At 41.8% G+C, this 20453-nt stretch overlaps 1 protein-coding gene across 4 annotated transcripts in view; it reads right to left on the bottom strand.

The window, feature by feature from the left end:
* llgl2 (LLGL scribble cell polarity complex component 2) overlaps positions 1-20453 on the bottom strand; it is an 88446-nt gene that overhangs the window by 23946 nt on the left and 44047 nt on the right. For all 4 annotated transcript variants that reach the window (XM_048555461.2, XM_059653775.1, XM_048555460.2 and 1 more), the window contains 10 exons: positions 17652-17733; positions 16063-16181; positions 13653-13811; positions 7573-7735; positions 7338-7470; positions 6865-6919; positions 4490-4644; positions 3110-3327; positions 2394-2461; positions 195-348 (listed from right to left, as the gene is read on the bottom strand). In XM_048555461.2, coding sequence (XP_048411418.1) covers positions 195-348; positions 2394-2461; positions 3110-3327; positions 4490-4644; positions 6865-6919; positions 7338-7470; positions 7573-7735; positions 13653-13811; positions 16063-16181; positions 17652-17733 — 1306 coding nt within the window. The remainder of the gene's footprint in view (positions 1-194; positions 349-2393; positions 2462-3109; positions 3328-4489; positions 4645-6864; positions 6920-7337; positions 7471-7572; positions 7736-13652; positions 13812-16062; positions 16182-17651; positions 17734-20453) is intronic.

Raw genomic sequence — 20453 nt, 5'->3', positions numbered from 1 at the left:
AGAGAGAGAGTTTGGCATTACCAGTCCCCAGACAGAATATGGTGAATTATAGATTGGCAGGTGATGTTCTGCTTGAACATTTATCCAGATCCCCTCTCACTCACATTCTACACAAGGTTCAGATCCTTGGCATGACACTGCCAAACACTAATTATACAAAATCCATTTAGTAACACTGATATACAACTACTTACCTTCCGGAGGGGTGGCCATTCATCCTCCCCAGACTGATTCAAGTTGTCATTGTGATCTGCATCTGTGACAAATACACCGACTGTGCTGAGTTTATAAAGAGGCTTCAGGCACACTCCAGAAGCATCCCAGAAACGTACTGTCCCATCTTCATGTCTGTCACGAGAAATGAACATCAGAGAGGGGGTGGAGATCATTGATGCACCCTATTCTGTAGTGAAACTAATTTAGGAATTGGAGGAAAGCTTACTTTGGGAAATTATAATGGATCATATACCAAATCGTCAGTCAACAAGACCCTCAGTTGTGACATCCATCTCAGGGTCACAAACTGAGGGTCTGCCAAAAAAAAAACAAAGCTCCAGATCGGATTTCAAGCCCAGGTGTGACTCTTCAGAGGTTAAGATATCGGGATGGCAAACAGAATTTTCTTCGGTTTTTGAAAAAAGGAGAGTCATACTGAATTCAGTGTTACCTCAGTTGTTCTCTGCCAGATGTGAGCTTAACCAGCATTCATTGTTTGTTGCACATTTCCAGCATTTGCAGCATTTTGCCTTTATCCCAAAGAAATGTATCCAACTTCACAGGATAGTCAGAACTCAGGATGCTGGAGTCAGAGATAACAGTGTGGAGCTGGAGGTACATATTTCTGAAGGGTGCCGACCCGAAATGTCCACTTGACTGCTCCTCATGCTGCCTGGCCTGCTGTATTTGCTCGCTCCACACTGTTATCCAACTGCTGATTTTGATGCCCCATTTTCTATAAGTGGGGGAGAATAATAGGTCTCATCTTGCTGCTAGAATGAAGTATACCTCAGCATCTATGGTGGCAGCATGGTGGCTCTGTGGTTAGCACTGCTGCCTCACAGCACCAGGGACCTGGGTTCAATTTCAGCCTTGGAGAATGTGCACACTTTGCACAGAGTCACCCATGTGTCTGCAGGCTAGGTGGATTGGCCATGCTGAATTGTTCATTGCGTTCAGGGATGTGTAGGTTAGGAGGGTTACAGGTGAATTGATTTGGGTGGGTGTTCCGAGGGTCGGTGTGGACTTGTTGGGCTGAAGGGCCTGTTCCTACACTGTAGGGATTCTATGATCTCTATGAACTAGTGGGAAGCTTTCAATTTTGTAAGACATGGAGCTCTTGGCTTTGTTTCCTGCACATGCCTTCTGACAAAACCTCAAGGCTCCAGAGGTCACTGTGCTTTGTACTGCAATTCAAGTGTCCCTTTACATCCTTTCCCTCCCTCAGCCCGCCCCCGCAACCAAAAAACAACCAGTTTCTATTCCTCCTTGTGTCCCCACATACTCTCCTGCGCTTAATTATGTGCCTTGGTCTCTTTTTCAGGTTTTAAACCCACTGTCCTCTAGAAATATGATTTGGTATGCATTCTGGATTGAAAGAGAATGCTGGATTGAGATCAGGTTAGGTATTCCTCGCAATGTGCCAAGGTGGTTTTTTGGCAGACTTTGCACTGTTCTTTCATCATATTCAACTCATCGAAAGACCAAAATAAATTGTGGAATGAAGGGAATAAAGTTAAAAAGAAAAATACATTTGAAACCAAAAAGCACTCAACCAGAGAGCAGGCAAGTGAAGCCATCTCTCAATCTGTGCCATAATGTATAATCTAGAAATTGCAATCGCTTTCCATTTTTCCCTAAAAGCCCTCAAGATTATTGGCTATTAAAAACAAGACACATATTAATACACACTTAATTGGTTAACAGAAACAAGCAGAGTACCAAAAAAAAAAAAAAAAAAGTGTGCCACTTTCTCCCCAAAGTAGAGTGTTTGGGATTTTGACCACAGAACTCTCAATTCAAATTAGGCCTGTAGCTTAGTGCAGATGATGATTCCTCTCAGGAGATGCTGTCTTGACAGTGTGACATTAACCGAACTGGTAAGCCAGTTAGATACAAAATATCTAGTGGCAACGCATACAAAAAGGAGCCAAGTCAGCATGTTTTTAGTTGATGCGGATCACCAGCTCCACTTTTAATAAAAAAAAACGACTTTTCATCCGATTTTTTGGGATCCTGTGGCTCAAAAACTAACTGCTACACTTGTAACATTGAACGTCAGACTAATTCTGCAAGTTGACATCTGTGGGGAACAAGATGCTCATCACATCTTGTTTATGAACTGAACACTAATTACCAGGATGAAGCTACAAGCTGTGAAGACAGACTGTCCTTACCCGGTGAGGAGCAGATCTCTCTGTGGGGGCTCAGGGGCAGTGCTGTACCCTCCATCAATAGGCCATGGCTGTGGAGACATGTTACCAGTCACTGTAAATCACAGACAAGCAAGCATACAAGTGTTGGACTCAAAAGCAAAGTACTGTTAAGAATGTGAAAGAATGAATTGTGCCTTCATTTGTATTCAGCATCTTCCCTCACAGCACAGGGTTCCTTGCCTTGGTCATTAAATTTATTAAGTTTGAAAAGTCTGATTCATGTTACTGGCTGACACTGCAATACATTGTTTAGTGCACAAGAATAGTGATTATGGCAGGTTAGACAGGCAATCAATACATAAAAAGGAGGCAGCATTAGACAGTTACATACACTGGCTCCCACTTGCCATTTTAGGCAAGCTTTCACCCTCTACATTTGAGGGGTTTCCTGTTGTAACCCCAAATTTTTGTAATTGTAACGTTCAAGGCTCCCCTTTGTAACTCTTTGTCCTCATTTAAGATGTTTCTCAGTTTCTACTTTTGACTAGTCTTTGGACATTTGCTCATACCTAACATCTTCAGGTGACTGGCATTTGAGTGTCTCAGTACACTCCTGTGAAGCACATTCCTACAGGCAATGACGACACTGGACAAACAGACAGTACCTTGCAATTTCAGCTCTCCCTCACACGCTTTATTCAAATACAATACCTACCAGTTCCAAATAAGTGTCTTACCTTACTGGAGTAGTGAGAGGTCTGCTTGTTACCAGCAGCAATGATTCTCTCCCAGAGTTTAATGGGGATGTTGGATACATGGTGGGAGCATGTAATTGCTGAACAGTGGAGAGGTATCAGGTACGGTGACTGAATCACTGGCCATGAAGGGGTCTTTAAATCAATTGCTACCAGCTCTTCCTCTGCTAGGACAAGCAGCGCACTTGGCTCATCACAGTCTAGGAGAAATAAAAAGGGTTACATTCATGGCACAAGTGAGTGCAGACATTCTTCCAAAATTGCATTGCCAAGAAGTGAAGCACTATATCCTACACATTTAGGCTAGTCAGCATTGCTGCTCATGGCATATGTAGGTTAAGATCACTACTGGTAATGTACAAAATATAATATTCAAATATGACCAATGATCTTGTCTCAGAACAAGTCAGATTTGTGTTACAAATTGATGGTTCACAGGGATTCATTGTCCACATTATGCCAGTACAGGAGTGTGTTTGGCTGATGAATTATCTGGTGCAGACCAATAAAACCACTTGCTAAAAATTAAAGAACAAACAAAAAAAAAATCAGCAACCATCATGCAAGTAACTGCAAAACAAAACAGCTGCCTCAGATAAACCGGGCTGTCTGGGGTGCACTTGGCCCTGCAGATGTGTGATTAACTTGCAACTGTTCTTCTGCTAGACTCTGTTAAAATTTTTCAGCCTAAGGTTATGAAGGAGCCATGACAACACCACAAATATCCTTTACCATCACCACTACAGCCCCTTCAAGAATGCATGACTCAATTTATTGGAGTGTAGCATTTTGCGTTAAGAATCAAACCAAACGTTATTTCCTGTGGTTAAAAATATGACGGGCAAACTAAAAAGGTGATAACATTCAACAATTTCCTGTGAGGAAGCTATAATCACCTCATGAAATATAAAACTAATTCTAAGCTTTTGAGGTATGATAAAAGTTGGAATCTTACGATGCAGCAGAGACTGCCAAGCGTGGTTTTGAAAAAAGTGATTGGCTGAACACATGCTAAATTGAATCTCAAAGCTAATCATGCAAAAGTCAAGAATCAACAAACATTTCCACTGCAGGTACAATGTGCAGCTAGATACAGAGCAGAATAAAGTTAAATATTTTTAAAAAGTTGCATTGCAAAATTATGCCAGGAGCTTGATCTGTGAGATTTAATTATTGACTGATGACTAAGGTTTGTACACACATTGTTGAATTCATAGGCTGTTGCTGAGAAACAATGGTAGAACAACATACTAGTGGCAACAGAAACAGGTGGATCACATAACAGATTGTGGACAAACACTTGATATTTCACCCAGAAGACCACAAGTTAACGAAAAAAAGGGACAAACACAACATATTTACCCGATTCAGATTCGCCCTCATCAACAACAAAAAAATCAATGACACGAGAAGTGAAGTCAAACGCAGTCTGCTTGGAGCCATGTAGGACAGAGATACAATGTCGGTCACCATAGCTGGCCCGAGGCATCCCCCCTTTGAAGATGATGAATGGAGTCCTGCAGAGAGACAAAAACATTGCCACTTTTATGAATCTTCTCCAATTCCTCAGATACAAGTTACATGCAAAAAGACAGCTCCAAAAAAACATAGGTTTCAAAATAAAACCCAATACAGAGCTTAGATCACACCGACCCTGCATCTCTCTCATCCCTTCAAATTTTATATCAAAACCACTCATGTTTCTTTCATTATGGACTTTAGATTTGCAAACAAATCTATCAGGTGAAACTGTAACAAAACACTTTTTGAAACATACAATAACTAACTATGTCACTTCAAAGAACTCAAATAACTTAGTCAAACAGTTTGGTTTCAACAAATTAATGCTGCTCTGCAATTTTTTTAAGCCTATACCTTACCAAAAGATCAATTAATTTTGTCCCAAATTGTCTCAAGTGTCTTCTCTCCCATCTGTATTTGCATAGCTGACCGTTTAATTAATTGCCAGGTTTATCCTTCTCACCATAGGTTTTTAAACAAAAAACAAAAACAGAAGTAGAACATTTGCCATCTTTAAGTCATACAGCACAATCCCATATTTGAGGGGGGTTGGAATAATGCGCACATACCTTCCACATCTAGTAGACTAGGATGTTTCACTTCCAGCTTAAGGGACATACCCGCTGGAGGACTGAGTTTGTTTATGACCTTCTATTTTTATTCTATTTAGAAACATTGCATCTATCCCTTTTATTACATTACCAGCATCCTCTTCTCCTCAAAAGGGCAGATCCAAAGTCTTCATTTATTACTTTAGTTAATTCTAGCATCTAAGACAAACCTGTTCAGTTTTTCAGGTCACCCTCAAAATCATCTTGAGCTGCTTTCCTTACATTTACATACAGGACAAAACCAGTGTTCCTTTTGACGCTGGTCACAAATCTATTGTCATTGTTTCTTTGTTGCAATTGGAAATGTCTTTCAAAATTCATTTTCGTTCCCTAATGCATTGTGAGCATCAAAAAAAAAGAGTGCCCTTGTCTTATTTTAACCTCATTTTATCTACCTTTGATATTCTCCCCACAACGCAGCCACAGGAATGCATCTACTCTGTACGAGACCTCTCTTCTTTTAAAGCCCCCCATTATGCAATTATTGTTTTACTGTTCAAGTTGTGGTCACAACTCTAGATTAGATGCCTTCTCAGTTCGCTGAAGTTGCTATCTCCAGATTTAAAATAAAACTTTAAAACCAGATCATCCGCCACCCTAAGTATTCTGTACACTACTGATGTGCAGATAATTGTCCCCCAACTGAAACATTAATCAATTGCTCTACTTCATTCCCCATAACTACATCCAACACTGTACCGTTCCACTTAAGCACCAAAAAGTGATCATGCACATCTTCAGGAACATTGCTCCCTTTCTCCTTTATCATTACCTTTCCACGCTCTTTGGGTCAAAAATTCAGATTATTTTCATTTTTGCAAGTGTATTTTGCCCCATCACCTTTCTTAGGCCACTATGTGGGGGCAGCAGCCAGTTGTATACTATCTCCTTTGATCTTTCTTTAAAGGAAAAGAGACTGTCACTTATCCCTCAAACCATCCTACCCAATGGTACAACAGCTTGATTAAATAAAATATCGCCAATAGTTTTTAACCTCCCCACCCACACCCCGCCAATTTTCCTGGCTACGAAGTACTATAGTTTTCAATCCACTTTTTCTTGAACCCAGATTTCTGCTGCCACAAATCAGTCCCACACAGAGCTCACGTATTACAGTGTATGTCAATGCACAAGCATTCTCAACTTCAACAGACTGCTTCATTCCTGCTCTCCTATTCCTATCCCCCATCTGATCCTGCTTTTTTTCAACTATTGGCCTTTTTGTCAGTCCTCTGTACTCAATTTTTTTTTCACATCTTGTTCATTCATGGGATTTGGGCATTGCTGGTTTGGCTAGGATTTATTGCCCATTCCCATATCAACCAGATGGCAGTTAAAAGTCAACTACATTGCTGGGGATCTGCAGTCACATGTAGGCCAGACCACGTTATGAAGGTAGTTTCCTTCCTCACAAGAAGATTAGTGAACTACATGGGTTTTTCCTGACAATAAGCAATGATTTCAAGGTCATCATTAGATTAATAAATTTCAGATTTTCACTGAATTCAAATTCCGACAGTTCAGTGATAATACCACTAGGCCATCAGCTCCCCAGAAACAAACAAACAAGTCATACACTAAGCTTGATAAAGAGCAGTGACCTACCTTTGCTTAGTTGTGAGCCAAAGAATCTTCGGAATTGCTTTGCAAGGGAAGGGACCTGTGGACAAGGAGGCAGAAAGAAAATTAACAGATCTTAAGTGCAGAGATCACATGGAGTCAATATCTTTGCTTGTGCACATCCCACGATGACATTTACCAACAGCCAGGTTGAATACCGTTTATGTAACCTGTTCTAAAGTCTTTATTCACATTTATCTCCAACAGTAATACACAATTCTTTCAGTCGCCTGCATTTCCTCGGTCTGTCTTCTTCTGGTCTAGCAGATTGCAGCCAAATATCAATGAATTGGACAAGCAATTCTTTAAAAGAAAAAGGAGGGAAAATTGCACAGGGCATGCAGAAATTCTGGTCAGCTTCAGGTATCCTGTGCACTAAGCTTTCCCACTCATTTTTTATGAAGTCTCCTTGTTGGCCTTTCAGCCTAGTGACATTGTTCCATGAGGATCATACTGACCATAAGGCACTTTGTTTTCTAAAGGCTGCAGCAATTGATCATTGTTTGATATAGGCCATTGACAGTAACTGCCATCACTGTGGGAACTGATGATCTGCCGCCCATCTCTCTGCCAGGTCACACTCTCCAGCTGCTGTTGATGGAAAACAGACAACATCACCAAATGGTCAAAGGATTGTTCACAGCTCCTAGTAGATCAATATTCTCAGAATGGATTATAAATAGAAAACCGTACCAGATCTCCCAGAAACTGATGTGTTGTTTCACTGGTCTGCAAATCCCACAATATGATAAGGCCTCTGCTATATCCAATCAGTATCTGGTGGGGGTTTCTTGGGTTCTCCTCCAGGGCCTCCACTGATCCTAGTGGACGTTTACTTCGATAATCATCGGGCACTCTGAAGGAAAGGTATAAATAGCTTACTCCTCCTCATGTCAAATTTGTTGTCTCTTCTTTTCCCACCAACCCCTCATTCTAATCACAGGCAATTTTTGGGGTGGATGTGTTGTTAGGGAGAGGGGCGAGAGGAATTTAAAAAATCCAAGAGGAATTGCAATACCAAACTGCTGTTTTTCTTTAAGAACAATGAGAATGAATGAATGACATCTGTACACCTCAAAAGGATTTTGGACAGGAATACAATTTACTGTTACAACAACAACAAAAAAATGCACTAATTGACAGTTTTCGCAAAGCCACGGACCTCCCTGCTGCATATTCACCATCCCTCAACCTTCGGCTCTGATGCAGAAGTTCTGTACTCAGCAAAAGGTCTGTTTTATTCCCACGTCCAAGTTAATGAATTCCAACATGACATGATGTCAAGCTCTTTTGTCATTTTCACCTCCATGCCCATTCCCTTCGGCAAAAGTCCTCTCCCCATTCCAGAGATCCCTTCACTCACCTCCAACACTTGCCCTTGACCTGGTCCCCTCCCTGTTCACGAAGAACAGCCAACGTGACATTGATTGCCTCAAGTTAATCACCTCCCTAACCCACTCCAACCTCATTCTGCCCAAACTGACTGCACTCAGATCCAACCTTGATTGTTCAGCCTGCCAGTGCAGTCTGACCTCTACACTGCAGAAGCCGAGCACCAGCTCTCAGATGTTTGCTCCTCTCCCTGCAGACCATGACCACATCATGGAGCATCAGGCCATTGTATCAACTTTGGTCACCAACCTCATTTCGTTCAGTGATCTCACGCCTACTGTCTCCAAACTGACAATATCCCAAACCTGCACAGCTCACTTCTACCTCCTTCCAAAAATCTACAAGTGAGACCACCTAGGCAGACCCATTATTTCTGCCTACTCCTCTGAACTCATCTCTTCCTGCAGTGACTCAGTCTTTTCTCCCTGATCTAGTCCCTGCCCACTTATGTCTGCCATTCCTCAGATGCTTTACAGTGGTTTCAGAATTCAGTCTGCAGGCTCCAGCCAACTCCTCTTCACCACAGACGTACACAATCGCTACACGTTCATCCTCCACCAGAATGCTCGCCAGGCTCTCTGCTTCTTCCTGGAGCAAAGGCCTGAACCGTCCCCACCTACCACCAGCATCCTCCCTCCAACCAAGCTCAACCTCACCCTAAACAACTTCGCTCAATTGCCCTAATTTTTTTCAGGTCAGGGGATGGTCATGGGTACTTGCATGGGGCCCAGTTATGCCTGTCTTTGTGGGGCATGAGAAACATTGGGGGTTCCAGTCCTATTCTAACCCCCACCCAAAACACTATGGTATATTGAGGATATCAGTGCTGCTTCCCTCTTGTCCAGAATTGTAACAGTTTATTGATTTTGCTTCCAATTTGCATCCTGCTCTCATTCATCTGGTCCATCTCTGACTCCACGCTTCCCTGATATCTGTCTCTATTTCTGCGAATAAAATGGGCACCAATGTCCATGAACTCACCAAGTCCCACTGTTACTTGGGCTATGCATTCTCACACCATGCTTCCTGTAAAACTCCATTCTATTCTCCTAGTTCCTCTGTCTCCATCACATATGCGCCAATGCCAACTTTGACATGGGAGCCTCAAATAGTGGATTCTCCAGCACTGTCGTCAACAGGTCCCTCAACCAGATGCAACCCATCTTGCCTAGTTCCACCCTCAACCCCTCCTGCAGTGATAGGGTTCCCCTTGTTGTTACCTGCCATTGTATTAGCATCCACATCCTGAAGATCATAAATGCCATTTCTGCCACCTCCAGACACATACTCCCCTACTCCCTTCCTTGGTCTGCCTTGCACATGGACCGTTCTCTATGGGGCACGCTGATCCACTCTTCCTTCAGTCATAACAGCACACCCCACCAGCTCCATAGCACCCTTCCCTTCAAAAGTGTAAAGTTATCGTTTCCAGTCCAGCGACCCTCCCTCAGAATTGCTGTAGGTTATGATCTGATGACATTTTTCTACAGCGCGAGTGATGCTGTTATTCAGCACTCCATTTTATTTTCTTCGAATAATAGGCTGGTTCTGTCACATGATATTTGCCAAGATAATTTTATCTGCCCCTTTACCTCTTCAGTATCCAAGGGCTCCAAAACATACCTGCATTTCACACAATCTATAGTTTACTAGATTTGCTGCTCACAATGTGGTCTCCTTTACATCAGGGGGAAAAAAAAAAGTGAAGCTTAGACTGGATTACCACTTGGTAGAACAACTATGTTCTGCCCACAATAAAAGGTCCTTGAGCTTCCAGGTACCTATTAGTTCAACACACCACCTTATTCTATGGGCAATAACTCAATCAGGTTTGCTACAGTGCTCCAGCAAAGTTAAGCATTAGCTCGAAGAACACCACCTCGCTTTCCGCTTGGGGACCCTGCAGATTCAAATTGCAATCAATAACTTAAGTGCTTGAACTCTATGCCCTTGCTCCAACACCCATTCACCAGGCCTTATCAGGATCTGCAATTACATACAATCCATTTTTCGTTGCTAACAGTCTCCATTAAGAGCTACAACAAAAACAAAGTTGCTGGAAAAGCTCAGCAGGTCTGGCAGCATCTGAGAAGAAAAAAAATTTGAGTTAACGTTTCAGGTCCAGTGACTCTTCATCAGAATGGGAGCTCCATTAACAGCTATTCACCCTCAAAGCCAGATTGTTATGCATTCCTTTTTCCACTCAACTGTTCTTTTCTCACCTTGGGGTCTAATCCCACCTATCATTATTCCTTACCCTTCCACTACCCTACCTTATTGATTAAAAACTGATGTTTTCCTAGCTACTATCAGTGCTAAGGAAGGATCACTGTACCTGGAACATGAACATTTCTCGTCAGATGCTGCCAGACCTGCTGAGCTTTTCCAGCAGTGTGTGTTTTTGGATGCTTTTGGTTTGATAGATTGTGGGAACTTCTGTCCTTAATTTGACGCTAAAACATGGAGGATTGATTCAGATAACTAATTAGTATCCTCAGCAACCTTGAATATCAAGATACCGAAAGCCTTTGCAAGTCTCAGTGAAGACCTATACACTGGCAACACAACAGTGGTGGAAGGGAACAGTAACTCTACCACCCCAATAACTATTGAGAGGGGCATAAAGCAGGGCGACCCACTCTCACCAATACTATTTAACATGGCTTTGGATCCGTTGGTGTGCTCTCTGGAGAAGGCCAACTCAGGGGTCTCCATGCCCCTGGGCAGCAGAAGAGTCAACTGCTCGACCTTGGCCTTCGCGGATGACATGGCCCTTCTAAGTGACTCACACACTGGTATGGCTAGGAACCTGAAGCTGCTCCAGGCATACTGTGACCATACAGGCCTCAGTATTAACACAGCGAAGATGAAGGGATTCCACTTCACGTTTAAAAGGAAAACCTTCATGTACAATCACTTCGCAAACTGGAAGCTACGGGACGAATCCATAGCCTACATATCCCCAGGCGACAGAGAAATACCTGGGTGCCCGCATCGATCCATGGGCAGGTGTGGCAGAAGGGGAGTGGGAGGAGAAGCTTAAGTCCTGGGTTCAAGGAATACAGGCAGCACCTCTCTGACTACGACAACGGTTGGAAATCCTAAAGGTAGATGTCACCCCCAGATTGTACTTCCATCTGATCCTGACAGAAGCATCACAAACTACTCTTGTGAAGCTGGACCAAATTATCCGTAACACCACAAAAGAATTCCTACACCTACCACCTCATACCACAGACGGAATGCTATATGCTAGCAATAGGAACGGTGGTCTAGGCATCCCAAAACTCGAAGTGCAAATACCATCCGCGATTATCCGCAAACGCGAGGCACTAGACACGTCCAGTGACGTGGTCATTCGGGCCTCCTTTAAATATAAAGGAGAGAACAACGCAGAGACTATTGTGGGACTGCGCGAACTCATGGTCCTAAAGGAAATTGAAAATTTCCAACCCAACAGCCGCAGCAACGGCGAGGGGGAAATAGACCTGATGACTGACATCCAGGACATGATGCCAGCACTCCAGAAGGCAAACGCGGGGTGACCGAAACCACCCAATAGGTAAGCAGGCTGGAGGGAGTGGGAATTCGAAAAATGGCAAAAGCTGGAATGATAAGGAACAGGCATCCAGTACTTTGGAGATGACAAGATCTCTAACTCTTGGACCGAGGCCGGAGTACCACAAAAATCCTCTAGATTTATTAACAGCGTGCTCTTGCGGTGTAATCTATACCCGACGAGAACCACATTATCTAGAGGTAGGCTGAACAGAAACAAATTATGCCGTAGGTGTGAGATGGCAAGCGAGACCGTACCACACGTCTCAGGATGCTGCCCATTTGTTAAAAACGCTCGGATCAAACACCATAACACGATCGCTGACCAGTTGCAGAAACACGTCAGTAAGTACGGCTGGACATTGTACGTGGAGCCCAGACTTGGACAAACACGGCTCCCTATGGAAACCCGATCTCATATTTAGAAAAGACCAGAAGATCGCGGTCGTAGATGTCACAGTGCGGTACGAAAATGACAGTAAATCACTGGAGACAGCATGGCATGAGAAAGTGGAAAAGTATAAACACCTGAATGCCGAGATCATGGAATTGACAGGAGGCGCGGTGCCCAGCTACTTTGGCTTCATGATGGGCGCACGAGGCAAGTGGTCGGAAATGAATAACCGCCTCATGACATTCCTCGGCATCAAGAGATATGACACATTCGCCCAAAAGACCTCGAGACTCACTTTGTCACTGACACTCGTCATTGAAGAGTTGTAAGAGTTCAAGTGAGCAAAAACCGCAAACGGTGAGATAAGATCCTCCGCCGAGACATAATACCCAGATTGCTGATTGTGTTGACCAATTTCTCAACTGGTAACAAATTAACTTAGAGTAAATGATGCGACTGCTAAGTTGAATTTATGATGTTGAAAAGATCCATATCAAAACAATGCCAGAAACAGAAGCATGATTTGAGGTATTCAAACAGAGCTGGGGAAGGAGCAACAGGTTTGAAGCAGATGAAATAATCAAAGCATCGGGAAGAAAAATAGAAACTGGAGGGGGATGCAGTTTGCAAGGAGGCAGGGGTTAAGAATGAAATGAGAAGTGGGTGATGGGGGCTTTGAGGGGTGGAGGGGTGAGGAGAAAGAAAAGCGTTTTGGTGGGAGTGGGCTTAGGGTAGAAATCTTTAAGCAGCTTATGGGGCGATGGAAGAAAAAACAGGAAAAAAGATGATAGACTAGAAACAGCTGAGACTCTTGAGAAAGCTGTGTTGATTCAAAAGAAAGCTCATTTAAAAATAATCACAAAAAAGGGTTAGGGTAGAATAAATAAAGAAGCTACTTCTGGTAGCTGAAGGATCAAGTGGAAGGCAAAGGTTTTAAAGGTGGTGAATGACAAAAAGGAACCAGAGATTAAATAAGGAATGGAGAAGTGGTTGGATTTGAAATGCCTTGTAGGAGCTGGACACAGATTCAAAAGGGAGTGTGTTAAATACATGAAAAAGGGGCATAGGTGTTAAGAACTAGGAAAGAGGAAGGGCAGGAAAACTTAAAAAAAAACAACTTATCTTGGCAAACATCATGTGACAGATTGAACCAACCTATTGTTCAAAGAAAATAAAGTGGAGTGATGAGTAACAGCATCACTTGTGTCGTACCATCTGTAGAAAAACATCAGATCATGAACTATAGCAATTGTGAGGGAGGGTCACTGGACCAGAAGTGATCATTTTTTTCCCTTCACAGATGCTGCCAGACCTGCTGAGCTTTTCCAACAGTTTTGTTTTGGTTCCAGATTTCCAGCATCTGCAGTTCTTCTGATGGTTAGTCAGGTAGAGCAACAGTCTCCGTCAGAAACTGAAGCACAGCACTTACTTCTGTAGAACAGCCTCCTGGCTGATGGTTCTCTCTTCCTGCTCTCTCAAGGATGGATGTTCCACTACAAATACACAGCCACCTTCCGTCCCCAGAAACAGCACATCACCAGATGAATGAGGGAGGACAACAGTTATTGTAGTGACACTTGGTGGAGTACTGTGAACAGGAAACAAAATCTCAGGCAAGGTCCAACAGCAATAATCAAGAAACATGAAATTTCAGTGCTGAAAAGGCGCAGAATGGAGGATGCAACTGAGGAATTAAACCCAGAGTAATGGCAGACAATTTAAACCAGAATTTGTTGCATCAAATTGTGTGATTAAGGACACTATAAAAACTTCCCAAATCTATCAAGCAAGGTGTTCATGGAAAGAACGGTGTAACAGTTTCAATAATGAGACAAAGTATTTGACAAATCTACGGGACTACGTAGATAAAAATCACCAGGACACGATGGCCTTCTTTCAGTGCAAGTGGTTGCAATGAAAGTGGAGGGTTGGCTCAAAATATTCCAGAAACATTTCCAGCTGATTTGGAACAATGAAGTTGTTATTTTGACTTCTCTCTTCAGGAAGAGTGCAAGATATAAAGCACAGAACTCTAGGCTGGTTACCTCAACATTGGTTGTTGGCAAAGCTGTTCTTGAGGAACAAATAGCAAGGCAACTACTTAACCTCAGTGGTATCAAACACAGTCAACATGGTTTTGTGAAAAGAAAATCACGGTTGACAAAGCTAATAGCAATCAGTTATACAAATGGCATTGATCAGGGGAAACTGGCAGATGTAGCTTATTTGTATTGACAGAAAAAAAGTAGTGATAATGAGCCACATAAAAAAGGTTAAAGCATAAGAGAGGAGTGGGTGGTATTGAGAGTAATGTATTAGTATGGATTGAGGATTGGTGAACACGAAACAGGAGGGATTAATGAATAGTTTTCCAAGTTGGAATGATAATTAGCTGCATGCCACAAGGGTGAGTCCTAAGGCCTCAATTATTCACTATTTATATTAATGACTGATGAGGAGAAAGCACAGCGTTCAAATTAATGATTCAAAATTAAGTGGGAAGGCATTTTGTGCTGGGGACACAAGGAATCAGCAAGTAGATAATTAGGTTGACTTATGGACAAAAAACTTGGGCTGATAGAGTTGAAACTGTAGAAAAAAGGTGTAGAATGATTCACTTTGCTTGGAAGAATCAAAAGACAGACTATTATTTAAATAAATACAGATTGCTTTTTGTTTTTCTTACTAAAGCGTAGGGGGATCTGAGTGCATTTGTGCATTGAACACAATATTAGCATATATGTGTAGTGAGTAATTAAGGCAGCAAATAGAATTTGGCCTTTATTTTAAAGGAATGGAGTTGAAAAATAGGGACAAATGTATAGGGTACTCATTAGGCCACACGTGAGTTACTGCGTATGCTTTTCGTCTGTATTTTTAAAGGGAAGGATAGGGTTGAAGGCAGTTCCTAAAAATAATTTGTTAACCCGATTCCTGACATGAAGAAGGAGTGACTTATCAGAAGAAGAGTCAAACAGGCTAGGCCTTGGAGTTTAGAATAATGAAAGGTGATCTAATTTAAACATGCAAAATCCTAAAAAAAGGGAGTACAATAGGGTAGACATTGAGATCATGTTTCCACTTTTTTGGGGGGGGGGGGGGAAAAGAGGAGAGAAACCAGGTTCAAACTCGGAGACATTGTTACATCAAGGAGAAACTTTAAAAATTAAGCCACAACACAATTTCTACCCTTGAATAGAGCAGTACCCCAAGGAGGTATGATGGCTGGTTTCCCGAGAAGTATTTAAAACAGGAAGAATAAGTGAAATATGAAGCAGTCAAGCCCTAGTGCAGATCAGCCATGATTTTGTTGAATGGTGCGAAAGCATGAGGGGCTAAGTGGCCTACTCCAGCTTGTTTGTGTTCTGATGTTAAAATGTTCCTATTTCAGAGTCACAAAGGCTAACCAGATAAGATGGCAAATTTCCTTCCTTGAAAAGGACATAACAATGAACCAGATGGTGGTTTTTATTCTAACAATGATGGATAATATTAAAAAACTTGTAACCATGAAAACCAAGACTGCAGCTTCATTTATGAGACTTTTCAAATGAATTTAAGTTTCACCATCCACCGTGGTGGATTTTGAACCTATGTTCCCAGACTTTAAGTCTGGGCCTCTAAATTACTAGTCCAGCGAGATACAGCGATGCCACCATATTCCATGAATATCAGGGCCCAACATTTATTTACTTTATCATGTAAACCCATCCTGGTCAGTCAGAATAAAAATGTAAGAGTCATTCCAGCAGAGCAAACATGCCACTCAAATCGCTGTTTAAAATTTCCAAAGACCACCGAGGCACCTTGTTTTCGACTGATGCAGTTTAAACTCTTACCCAGGTTGTCCTCTTAGATCAAAACGAGACTCTTCCTTTAGGACACTCGGTCCATCTGGGCTTTTCCGCAGTTTCCATAAATGCAGACTGTTATCATCCAAGAGTGTCAACAACTGACCCTGCAACAAAAGATATCCACATACCAATCCTGCAGATCATGTCACACAAAATCCACCAGCTCAAAAACGAAGTCAAGCTGAGTAAATGGTTGAAAATAGTTTCCTTTCACCTCCTCCTGAGCCACAAACTCAATAAAAGGCGAGGACAGCACCATATCTTTTAGTTAAGCCATTTACAAGATAGTTCAGTAATTTCAGATGATACTTCTGAGCACATGTTACTTGCCCAGAGATTAGCATTAGCCAGAACGCTGGCTCGGTTGCTTCGGTCATCTCTTATGCCTCTTGTCCCAGTGCCACCTCCGTCCAAGATGCAGCATTGTCCTTTTAGTCATTTCATCTTTCCTACCACACAACTGACCACAGGCCTCCCAGTTTCTTGTTCCTAATTGCTGTTTAAAGCGTGCTGCAAACTTTTGACAAGATGTTACTAACTTGAACCATGCTTGACCTGCTATTTCCAACACTACCGCAAGTTATTAGCTGTTCTAAAAGTCAACCATTGCTAGTCTTCCACACTTCAAATAATTCATTCTAAGTGACGTCATTAAAAGGGACTGCATAGTAACAGGCCACTCAGCTCCAAAACTTTATGCTGGTGTTTATGCTTCATATATTGCACGGAGTCATAGGACATTGCGTGCAGAAAGCAGCTATTTGGCAGTCATGTCTGTATTGGTTCTTTGGTAGAGCTATCCAGTTGATTCCACCCTTGTCCTCTGTCCCTGCAGCCCTGCAAGTGCTGGACCTTCATTTTTTTGATCCTATTTTCTCAAATACAATTGAATCTGCTTCCACTACGACAGTTCACAACAACTCATTTAAATAAAATTTTCACATAGAATCAGATTCTTTCCCAATCCCTTAAATCTGCATTCGTATTTCCAACCTGCTAGCTACTGGTCATAAGTTTCTCTATTCATCTCTCAAAATCCCTCATGATTTTGAATATCTTTAAAGGGAGAAATTCAGAATTCTGTGTTAAAATGCATCATGCACGCATGCTCATTTCACTACATTAAGTTTTCCTGAAGTATTCCTAAAATCATTTTTTTCTACCTTTGACTTGTGTGATATTTGCAAAACTTGACATGATACTGAAAAAACACAAGGCAGTGTTTTTACATGTTAAAAAGTGTTCTGAATCCTGGCCTCTTGGGTAACAAAACTGCTCACTTTCCTCTTTAATGACAGACTTGTTATTTTGCTGATAAAATTATTCATGACATTATCAAACACCTTTTGGTTTGAATGAATCCACCAATGTGAACAGAACGTCAGTTTACACTTCCTACCAGTGATGCTCTATAGTTTAGTTGGACTCACGTTGAAAGGGACATTATCTCAAATTCATTTAGCCTTTGAACCAGTGCAAGCAGAAAAGGAAGAAGTGCAGAAGAGAGGAAAAAAAGAAGAAACGTGGACCTGAAGGTGACAAAATAGAATGAGGAAGACAGTTGAACACATTACCTGTTCTGGTAGAAAGTGAATCTGGGTAACCGCTGCATTCTCTGCATGCAAGCCCATGATCTCCACCTCAGGCGCTCCATAGCTAAAGCCACAAGTTAAGGGCAACCAATTTCAGCACAAACCTTTCTGTAACATAACCTCAATTTCTGAAGTATTTTGTGAGCCCTAACAATGTGCACTGTCACAATCCTAACTCAGTTCAAAACACTTACATTTTTTTTGTAATTTTTGCAATTATGCCCACAAACACAGGTCATTACACATGTTAGAAAGAATGTCAGTATACAATTTCATCCAGCTGGCAAAAAAAAACAGCCGTTAGCCATTGCCTTTTGTTTCCAGTCTCTAGGCCAATTCTGTACTTGTTTTGTTACCGCCCCTTTGAGCTCTAAACTTGAACAAAACTACACAACTGGAACCAATGCTATTTGGAAGTCTGTATAGATCACACAAACAGCATTTGTTACCCCAAACAAAAACAAAAATCTCAGATGTTAAATAAAAACTATTATCCCTGAAAAGATTCATGCTGACTTTCCTTTGCATCTCAGTTTTACTCAAAAAAATTTTATAAAATACTTGCTCACCACTGTAGTTAAACTGACTTGCCTATGGTTACTTGATTCATCTTTACATCAACGAGCGGTGTCTGGGACCGTTCTGAAATCTCTCCTTTTGAATAAAGATAATCAGCACTACCAAGGCTGGATGGATTGTGCACACAGCAGGTGGACAGCAGTGGGATGCTAAGAAACAGTAGGAGAGAGATTGGGGTGGGGAGAAACAGATAGGACCCTAAAATTGAAGGCCCAGGGATAGAATTCTCAGGACAGGCAAGTCAAATGGAAGGTTTAGTAATAGAATTAAAAAGATCCATCATGAAATTGTGAATTGGGCCTTTAGTCTCTAGGGCAGGATTTATAAAGTTAATGGGAAGGCCCCAGTTCTATTGGCAAACAGAGACAGAGGCGCTCAGGCAAAGAGCTCTTTGAAAGTTACATCACAGAGAGAGTGATTAAGATGGCACATTCAATATGCTTGCTTTCTTTGCTCAGATCATTGAGGACAGGAGTTGGGACGTCATGTTAAAGGTTGTACAGGACATTGCTGCTGCCACTTTTGGAGTACTGTGTCCAGTTCTGGTCACCTTGCTTTTGGAAGGATATTATTTAATTGGCAAAGGTTCAGAAAAGATATAACAGGATGTTGCCAGGGCTGAAGGATTGAGTTAAGAAGAGGCTGGGACTTTTTTCATTGGAACATAGGTGGTTGAAGGGTGACTTTAAGTAAATTTATCAAATCAAGACACCGTCATCCATAAAGATGAATACCAAAGGTGAGGGGAATTCAAAACTAGGGAGCATATTTTTGAGGAGAGGGGCGAAAGATTTAAAAAAAGGTTCCAAACAGGCAATTGACTTCTTTTAAAAAAAAAAGAGGGTGGTAGATGCAGGTACAGTGAGAACATTTGAAAAGACACTGGACAGGTTGAGATGGATATGGGCCAAATGCAGGCAAGTGGGTCTAAAGTTAGTTTAGGAACATGGTCTGCATAGATGAAATGGACTGAAGTGCCAGTTTCAATGCTCTATGAGTAGCTCTTTAAACCGAAGACAGGAAAAAAACCACTAACAACAGCAGGCTCATGGACAACATTGGAAACGGGCCCCATGACAGAATGCTACAACTGCCTTCCCCTTACATGACTGCATTTTGCCTCTAATCATTTTAAACATATCTCCCTAATATTGCTATTCTAACAAAGTAGTAATTGATCTGCCACACTGATGGTTCCTATCTCCAGAGGCCAGACAGGCTCAGCATTGCCAGCACTTTGCTTTTGCTCATTTTCCCAATTATAAAGTGATTCAGGCTAAAATGACATAAAAGGCTTTTAACCAAATAAATTAGGAATTCAGTGAACGCAATTCATCTGTTGCAGGCAGATTATTATTGACTCAGGATTTCAAGCAGTGGGGTCAGTGGCATCCTGGGCACATGAATATCTTGAGATTGTTGAAAATTGAAAGGGAGCAGTGCTCCTCAGCTTGCATAACATTAGAAGTGTGGTACCACTGAGTCTCCAGCTGCAGACTATCAATACATGGCTCAGCTCCTGGATCTACAGGGGCAAACTTTGGTGGAAACTTCCAGGGAGAGTGGCTTTGTAACAGAGGGCCAAGAAAAAAAGGCAATTAAATGCAAGCCTGGAAATGTTGCAAGAGAAAAGGCAACTGGTACACTGGGGTTGACCACTGTCAAGATGCACATACTCATCTTGTCATTAATTCTTTTCGGCAGAGCAAGCCATTACAAAAAAAAAGTCACTTATGTTGCAGTAATTTCTGGGGTTAAATAGCAACTTGGGGAAGAAATGAAGTTTCAGGCACAAAACAAAACTGGCAACTGGTGCACAAAATGCCTGTTGTTGGCACACAGGCTCAGAGTTACTGCACAGGCAACCAGTTCAACAAATCACATTACTTTTACTCACAAAATAGAACATCCATCCACCTAACTCAATTCAGTTATCTACAAGTTAAAATTTTCAATAGGCAACCTCTGGGTTACAAACCAGTTTCATTCTGGAGTCCGTTTGCAAGCTGATTGTACAAAAGGCAGGACAATGTAAAGGAGTTATTCCTAAGTATAGAAAAAGTTCATAACTCAGATTTTTAAAATGACACTCCTGTATGAGACTGTGTTCTTAAGTACCAGCATTCACAAGTTGGATATTCATAAATTAGGGGCACTCTAAAATGAGCGCATTCTCACTTAAAATCTGTTGACCGATGTTAGCCT

The sequence above is a fragment of the Stegostoma tigrinum genome, chromosome 22 (genome assembly GCF_030684315.1).
Source record: "Stegostoma tigrinum isolate sSteTig4 chromosome 22, sSteTig4.hap1, whole genome shotgun sequence".
Lineage (NCBI taxonomy): Eukaryota > Metazoa > Chordata > Chondrichthyes > Orectolobiformes > Stegostomatidae > Stegostoma > Stegostoma tigrinum.
This window is presented reverse-complemented; position numbering and strand designations above follow the sequence as displayed.